The sequence below is a fragment of the Sus scrofa genome, chromosome 3 (assembly GCF_000003025.6).
Source record: "Sus scrofa isolate TJ Tabasco breed Duroc chromosome 3, Sscrofa11.1, whole genome shotgun sequence".
NCBI lineage: Eukaryota > Metazoa > Chordata > Mammalia > Artiodactyla > Suidae > Sus > Sus scrofa.
The window spans coordinates 64,791,933-64,800,866 of NC_010445.4; the positions used below are offsets into that span (position 1 = coordinate 64,791,933).

General features: G+C 42.8%; 1 protein-coding gene across 2 annotated transcripts; it reads left to right on the top strand.

The window, feature by feature from the left end:
* Positions 733-3,734, top strand: LOC100520832 (lithostathine-like). 2 transcript variants are annotated; one of them, XM_013995996.2, is made up of 6 exons: positions 733-782; positions 1,065-1,172; positions 1,754-1,872; positions 2,084-2,221; positions 3,042-3,168; positions 3,455-3,734. In XM_013995996.2, the coding sequence occupies exons 2-6, from the start codon at positions 1,094-1,096 to the stop codon at positions 3,520-3,522; spliced, it is 531 nt and encodes a 176-aa protein (XP_013851450.1). In that variant the 5' UTR covers positions 733-782; positions 1,065-1,093; the 3' UTR covers positions 3,523-3,734.

Below are 8,934 nucleotides of genomic sequence, written 5' to 3' on the forward strand. Positions count from 1 at the left end.
ACAATTTCATCCAGCTTCTGCCCTGATTCTTCCTTAATACACTCTCATTTTCTTCTGGCTCTGCATCATTTGACTCTTGTCCTCCCTAGATCTTAAATTCCTTCATTACTTCTTATTACATCACATCATTATTCTCCATCAGGGAAGTTCTAAGAACACCAGCAAAGAAAGTTTGCACATCTCATTTTCTGTACAATTTTAGCTCATTCACTGATGTGCGAGGTGTTTCTGAATTTTCATGAAAATGAGGAACCATGAGAAGCAACTCTGAACCATCCTTTCTAGTCTTAGTTTCAGTTATTGCTCTTCCCATACCTATCTCTGATACGTGGAAATCCAATACCCACCATCACTTATCATCCAATATTTATTAAATTTTACTTCAAAATTAGTAAGAAATACATGTGTGGGTCCACAGTACTGAGCACTTAGTACATCAACCAGAACGACTCCAGGAGATGTGCCCTTGAACATTAATGCCACATTTTCTGCCAGAGTCGCCTAACAGGAAAGAGGCAGGGAAAAGAACAAATGTCACCTGTTCCTGGAAAAACTGCTGACCTGCTCCCGAGAAGGAGGTAATATCTGTGGCAATTCCCAGCCTTTGCTGGAAGAGCCTCCTCCCCATGGCAGGAAACTCTTGAACCACAGCCAGGCCCTGCCCATGACCCCTGCCCTGCCTCCACTCGTCTGCTACTCATTTCAGAGCCCCTCCCTCAATTCCCCTTAAAAAGCCCAGTCTCTCCTGCCCTGATGAACCATCTCAGATCTCTGCAAGACAGGTAAGTGGGAGCTGAGAGATGAGACCTGACAGAGGTTTCACCTCCCACATTTCAGGGGGTGGTACACAAGGATGCCTGGGCTCAGAGAACACAGGAGCTCTGAGACCAGGCAAAGGCAGTCCTGGTTGGAGGGAATGTACAGAGTTTCCAGTTGTTTCCAGAATTATAGCAGGGCATGGCTTCTATCAAGATGGATTTACTCCTAGGGAACTAGACAGAGAGAAAGACAAGAGGTACAACAGGGGGTTTCTCACGCCCTGCCTGTGACCACCCTTCCTTTAGTTCTCTGACTGCCTCCACACGTCACAAACATGATGCTGCCTTCCATGAGCCTGCCCAGCCTGTCCTGGATGCTGCTGTCCTGCCTGATGCTCCTGTCTCAGGTCCAAGGTGAGCTGTCTCTGCCTCTAACACTGGGTTCCCTATGGATGATCAGAGCCAGGAAGAGAAGGAGGAAATCTCCTGTGTGCCTCAGGAGTAAAGGTACATCCCCACACAACACAGCTGCTTGAGGGTTCCTGCAACATCACTTCAGGTTCCTGCAGAGGAGCTAAGGGTGGGAGGCACCTACTAGTTCTTTCACAGTGGAATGAGATGATTTCCACTTTATTGGTAGAGTCTAATTTATGTGAGTAATTAAGGAGGGAAAGCACTGAGTGTCATTAATGAGATGAGTAGGAGCAGAATGAGTGGAGAATGCAGTATAGATACAGTCAGCCCAGAGGAGGAGAAGCAGTGGATCTTGAGTAAAGGGAAAGAGGAAAAAGAAAAGAGATCATTTCAGAGTTAGTGGGTCTGGTTCAAATCATGACCATCATCATCCTGAGCTTGCTGGCCATAGTGAGGGGCAGGAGGGAGTTGGGTGTCACTCCCCCAAGCACTGGCCTCATAGATATTCCCCATGGTCACCTCCCATTCCAAAGCCCTTCTCTCCATTCGCCCCATTTGTCTGTTTATTTCTTCCTCCCCAGGTGAAGATTCCCCAGCAGACATGCCCTCTGCACGGATCAGCTGTCCCAAAGGCTCCATGGCCTATGCTTCCTACTGCTATGCCTTGTTTATAACACCCAAAACCTGGATGGATGCAGACGTGAGTGCTGGGGTGTGCAGTTAGGGGTGAGAAGGAGAAGCAAATTAGAGACTTAGAGTCGGTGGTGCTGGTCTCCTTCCTCAAGGGGTCCTCAAGGGTCAGCATGAGCACCTGCATCATTTGCAGAGGCTCCCCTTCTCACCTACCCCAGCCCTGCCCTTCCCCCAGGGATGTCTCAGGCCCCTCCTCAGCCTCTCCCTTCCCCACACAGATGGCCTGCCAGAAGCGGCCCTCAGGACACCTCGCATCTGTGCTCAGTGGGGCTGAGGCATCCTTCGTGTCCTCCCTGATCAAGAACAATTTGAACGCCCTCTCAGACGTCTGGATTGGGCTCCACGACCCCACCGAGGTACGCTTACATCTTCTCCTATCTGTAATCTCTCCAGATGTACAGTGCTTGTCCCCTGTGTTTGACTAGAAATAACCTAGAGACCACTGGAGCTGAGAGGTCAAGGGGGGAACTGGAGGAAAGGGAGGACCTTGAGGCCACTGAAGGACTGAGTTCTGTGCAGGTCCCTAGCTTCAGCTAAAGTTAATTTGCCTCTTTTCAGGATTTTTGCAGAAATCATACATCCTGCCTTGTTATTGTCCTCTCTGAGCTACCCTGGGTCTGCAAATGCTATGCATTGCAAGTCCTAAATAGATACCATCATGTGTAGTTCAGAGAGTGACAGATGACTCTGATTGGTTCCCATGGTCTTTGTGATTCTTGGCTTTGGAATTTACCAATAGAAGCCAAGATGTGGAGTTCCTGCCATGGCTCAGTGGTTAATGAATCCAATTAGAACCATGAGGTTGTGGGTTCGATCCTTGGCCGTGCTCAGTGGGTTGAGGATTCAGCATTGCCGTGAGCTGAGGTGTAGTTTGCAGACACGGCTTGGATCCCATGTTGCTGTGTCTCTGGCATAGGTCAGAGGCTACAGCTGCAATTAGACCCCTAGCCTGGGAACCTCCATATGCCATTGATGTGGCACTAAAAGGACAAAAGACAAAAAAAAAAGCCAAAACTTATGGAGATTTTCCCAGAGTAGAGCTGTGGGGCATCGTCAAGAAAGACAGAGCCAATTCCATGATGCTGGGGAGCAGAGCAGGGGGTCCCACTGAGGGAATCATGCCAGGAGAACTCTAAGTGCTTTTCATCCTCCCTGACTCCACCCTCTGCTCTCTAGGGCTTGGAGCCCAATGCTGGTGGATGGGAGTGGAGTAGCTCTGATGTGCTCAATTACGTTGCCTGGGAGAGAAACCCCTCCACCAGCTCATACCCTGGCTACTGTGGGAGCCTGTCAAGAAACACAGGTAAAAACAGGGGAGGTCATTTCTGCCCAGACTTTTCCATCCCTTCATTCCCCAATTCTACACTTGACCTTCAGAGCATCCTCCTGGGCTTGAACTGCACTATTGGCTTGTCTGCTCCCATCCCCTCTCACTCTCCTTTCTTTCTCTCTCCTTCCTTTTCCTGGAGCAGGACCCTGGTGAGGATGAGGGAGAGCCTTTGAATCCTAGACCAGAATCAGGGGTGCCTCACCCTTGGGTTCCCAAACTTCCACCAGCCACATTCACTTGAGCTCTTCTGTCTCTGCAGGATATCTGAAATGGAGAGATTATAACTGCTATGTGAATTTACCCTATGTCTGCAAGTTCAAGGACTAGGTCAGAGAGGATGTCAGCTTCCTGATTCTGCTGCGAAGCTCCTCATGGACTTGGAACCAATTGTGAAAACCCAACTCGGAATGGGATTTTCACCCCATGACCCCAACCTGACTACTTTCCCCTAGCTTCCCCTCCTCCCAGCCTTGTTTAGGCTTTTTGGTTTCTTCCCTAACCTGAGTTTTCCAGATACAATAAAAAAAATAATTCTTCCATGCTTGTTTTCTCTCCTTCATTCTTATAGACAAACCGAGAAGGAGAAAGTGGGTAGATAGGAGAATTTTGGGTCAATCTTTGCCCAATTTCACCCAGCTTTCTGGGGAATATAGATATAATATCTGTATTCCTCTTGGCATATTTGTAATGAGATATGTCAACACTACATCTGGATTGTGGACATATAACGACATTGCTGTTCCACACACTCTACAGCTCACAATTTCCCCCAAGAGAGGTCTCTGCTGGTATGAGACAACCAGTTGGGTTTAGAACAGTACTTCTTTAACTATCAATCTTAAGGAACATGAACCAATTTTCTTAATGTTAATAAAATACAAAGGAAAAGAACAATGTTAAAAATTAAACTAATAAACCAGTGATTCAAAATACAAACCTAATTGTTTTTTTATTAGTTGTGACAGATAATAGGTAATCTGTTAACTGTTGCACAATTTTTTAATGTCTTTTAACTTCTGAACCACCTTGTCATGTTCAGCTGGCATGAGTCCATCAAACACATGTTGCCCTGTGCCTAGAGGGCACTTGCAAGAATGGACCCCAGTGGCTCCTCTGTCCTTGGGCCTTAAGACACTCTGACGTCAGTCAGGATTGGATTTGGGATTATTTATTGTATGGCAAGATTTTTCTTAACATTTCTTGCATTAAAAAAAAATAGGGTGCATTTTTGAACAAATTTCCCTTACCTAACTGAAGGTGAGAAAGGCGAGACCCAGAATTTTCATGCATCTGCACATTTCAGGACCGCAAATCTGCCTTCCATCTTCTTACCACCCCTTCCCTTGCCACATGCTTCCATTCTGGAAAAAAAAAAGTGTTTTTGACCAGTTCTGTAATTTGGAAAAAAAAAAAAATTGTGTCATATGAGATTACTCACAAGGCTTTCCACTGGGCCGAAAACACTATAGCATTGCCATATAAGGATACTGCTTTTCAAATAAATTGATTAAATGAAGGGACAATGTTATTATTTACATTAACATTTGTTAAAACTCCTTTGGCCTTTCTAAGATACACTGCTTCAACTACAAACACATTTAGCATTTTTTGTGGAAACACTTTTATATAAGTTTAAATCAAGTTAGGATAGTACAGTGCCAGGGTCTTAATTTTCTTCCCTGGTTAAAGTAATAAACATGGTTTGAAGAAGTTCATAGTGCTTGCACAAGTTTCTATTTTATTTTTGCTTTCTTAGGGCTGCACGTGTGGCATATGGAATTTCCCAGGCTAGGAGTCAAATCAGAGTTGTAACTGCCACTTATGTCACGGCCACAGCAACAGCAATGAAGGATTCAACCTGTGTCTGTCACCTACAGTACAGATCCTGGCAAGAGCGGATCCTTAACCAACTCAGAGAGGCCAGAGATGGAACCCACATCCTTATGGATACTAGTCAGGTTGGTTACTGCTGAGCCATGATGGGAACTCCCACAAATTCCTATTTTAGTTGAGTTCTTCCTTTAATGGTGGGTGAGCTACCATAGCTGTGAGGGCCAGATCTTGCTCTTCCTTCCTGTTGGAGAACCCATTGTATAAGTTAGGACATTTGCAGTTGCAAGTAAGAAAGATCCCAACATAATTCAGCTCAAAGAAGTAAAGGTATTTACTGAATCACATAACTGAAAAGTCTAACAGTGAGAAAGGCTTTGAGCTCAGTTTGATCAGGGCTCAAATATCATTTCTCTGGGGCTCTCTTGTCTGCATTCTCTTTTATCTGTATCCTTTATTTCTCTACTGACTTTTTTCTTACAGCTCAAGAGAGTAGCCTGCAGCAACTGGAGCCTCAGATTCCTCATCAATATCAATAAAACATACATTATTTCCTCAATTTTAAAAGAAAAATTCTCAGCTTTACTCCTTTTAGATAAAATTTAGTAAATTGGAATGGCCAGGAAAATGTCATGGACTGATGCTGAAGCCTGAATTAGTACAAATCTTTGAACTGTAATTAGAGAAAAGAAGATGTGGTATCACATGGGCTAAAAATTGCCTGGGATCTTGGAGTGTGATCATTATCAACAAAACTCAGGAAGGAGTCTCAGAAGGATGAAGGGAGTGAGTTTTCTTTGTGGAAAACCTGGGAGCTATTAGAGAAAGGTGGGAAGGAGAGTAACGAAATTGAATAGGTTCCCAGCTTTCCACACACATTCATACAGGGAATCAGAAATACCAAGACTTGACATTATAATCATCTGAGATTAAAAAATGTTCAAAATGGTATATCTTCTCCTTTTTGGTTTATTATCAGCAATTAGCATATTACTACCATCAAAAGACTCAAAATGCAGAGCTGCCCAGTGAGGGGAGGCACCCCACATGTGCAGCCTTCAATCAAGAATCAGTCCCTTTCTAATGGTCGGTTTGCTTTTGACACCTGACAAAATATCTCTCTTTCCATTTTTCTCATACTTTTGGTTGAATGGTTCAGTTCTCTTTGTCAACTTATATCACACATGCTTCTTTCATTTCTTTTTCCATGGATCATCATGAAAATGTACTATGGTTATTCTCAGCCTCCTTTGGAAAGTAATCCGTCTGACTGTTACTAAAGGTTTAGATGATATGATTTTTTAAATCTAAGCTGGTGCTGCTATATATTCTCAAAAAGTGATAAAAATAAATAAATAAATAAATAAATGTATAAACTGTGAAAAAAATAAGTCATGGAAACAATAATACACAGCAAAAAAAAAAAAAAAAGTAAGTCGTCAAATCATCTGGTAAAGGTAAAAATCAAAAGAATATCTTAGCCTGACAGCAAAGAAAGGCTAGAAAATTAGGAGGACACTGAAAAATTTGCGATATTATCATTTATTAAATCTTCATTCAAAATGGACAAACTATGAGTCTTACTATACAGCACAGGGGACTATATTCAGTCTCTTGGAGTATAACATGATGGAAGATAATATGAGAAAAAGAATGCATATATGTTCAGCTGGGTCAATTCTGTACAGTAGAAATTGGCACACTATTGTACATGAACTCTATTTTAATAAAAATAGATAACTAAATAAAAATATATAAAAATATATGAAATCTTTTGAGAAATGTTCTCTCTAAATCAGGTTTAGCCTGGACATCACTGTACTGCTGTTCTCCTAAGGTCGTGCTAAACATTATGCTATTTGGTTTAAATGGAACTTGAACACAGCCTCTTGGTACCCATATTCTGGGTCTGTAAACCAAGTGGCTGCTTCATGAATGTAGGAAATTCATAACCAGTTCTTTGCTGCCAGACTTTTCACAGAAATAAGTACCTTCTGATTTTCTTTCTTTTTTTTTTCTTCTTATTTTTTTCTCTTTAGGGTGACACCCTTGACCTAAGGAGGTTCCCAAGCTAGGGGTTGAATTGGAGCTGTAGCTGCCAGCCTATGCCACAGCCAGAGCAATGCAGGATCTGAGCTGTCTGCTACCTACATCACAGCTTGTGGCAAGGCCTGATCCTTAACCCACTGAGCGAGGCCAAGGATCAAACCTGCATCCTCATGGGTACGAGTCGGGTTCATTAATCACTGAGCCACGATGGGAACTCCTGATTTTCTTAAAATGAAAAAATAATTGCAAACATTTCTGATCATTTAAAATAATTAATTTAAGGGCATTTTTATTACTATTTTTCCTACGATGAAAATTTAAAATAATACATACATTCAACAAAACAGATGCATTTAATTAAGCAAGGTGAAACTATTGATTACGAACCATTATAAATTACATGAAAATATTTAATTTTATAAAATTATAAAATGTGCATGTTGGAGGAGTTGGAGGCAATAAAGAACCACCTTTTCTCTTCCCCAAATCCCTGTCTAACCTGAGTGGTTTTGCCAGACTAGATGAGATTAGTTTTAACAGGATCTGAGCAAAGTGTAGAAGCAAAAGTAAAGCCTAGCAAGTGAGCAGAGCAAAGCCAGAACACTGAGAAGGGGCACAGGTGCTTTGGGCTCAGAGACATTCCTGGAAGGGGGAGGGGCTTTTCCAGGCACAGGTAGGAACTGGCCAGGGTAGGGTATCCTCTCCACAGTCAGTCCCACTTTCTTTCAGGAAACATGGAGTTTTATCCTTCTCTGTCTGGGTGCTCCCAGGTGCTCAGTTCCCACGTCCTGGAGAGGCAGAGGGAGCAAGAAAAAATCCTCCAGCAGAGCCTGCAAAAGGGAAGCAAAGACGTAGCCTAAAAGTGGGTGCAAGAAATCAGGCCTCCTGGGTGGGAATATTTGGGAAGCTATCTGGAGAGAGATTCATGAAAGAGAGAAGCAGGGGAGAGAGGACAGATCGTTCTCCCTACTGACAGCCCAGCACATCTCTTGGTTTTGCCGTTTTCCTCAAATGTAAGAAAATGACCAATCTTGCCTGTGTAGAGTCTGATGGTAGCAGATGAGGATGATAAAGAAAGAAAGTTATAATCCTTTCAATTGAATCCAACTGTAAATGTTGTGAAAATCCGACCTCAGTGTAAAAATTTTAGTTATGACCTTATATCATTCTTTTAATAATAATAATAAAACAGTACAGCACAGTAGTTGTCTACCCAACTACCCTACCAATTCTCTAAAACTGATTTAAGTAGCAAGCTGTCATATCAAAATGGAAAATTCTTTAAAACTTGACTTCTTGATTGTCACATAAATTAATGCTTGTTAAAAACTTTTTTTTCTTACTGTATGAGATGTATGACCAAATGATGCCTGTCTTTAAACCAGTGACTTCCGTGACCAGTGTAGCCATTCAAAAGAACAGATGATTCTGATTTTTTTTTTTTTTTTTTTTTTTATCTTTTTGCCATCTCTCAGGCTGCTCCCACAGCATATGGAGGTTCCCAGGCTAGGGGTGGAATCGGAGCTGTAGCCACAGGCCTACGCCACAGCCACAGCAACGCAGGATCCGAGCCGCGTCCGCAACCTACACCACAGCTCATGGCAACGCCGGATCCTTAACCCACTGAGCAAGGCCAGGGGTCAAACCCGCAGCCTCATGGTTCCTAGTGCGGATTCGTTAACCACTGAGCCACAACGGGAACTCTGATTCTGATCTTTTATCACTTGTGTTTGATATGTAACTTGAGATTTAGCCCACATGTAGTTTTATGAAAGGATTCACACTGAAATTTGGGAACATATATATGCATTTTTCTTTTTCTTTTCTTTTTGTTTTTTCTTTTTAGGGCTGCATGTGGAA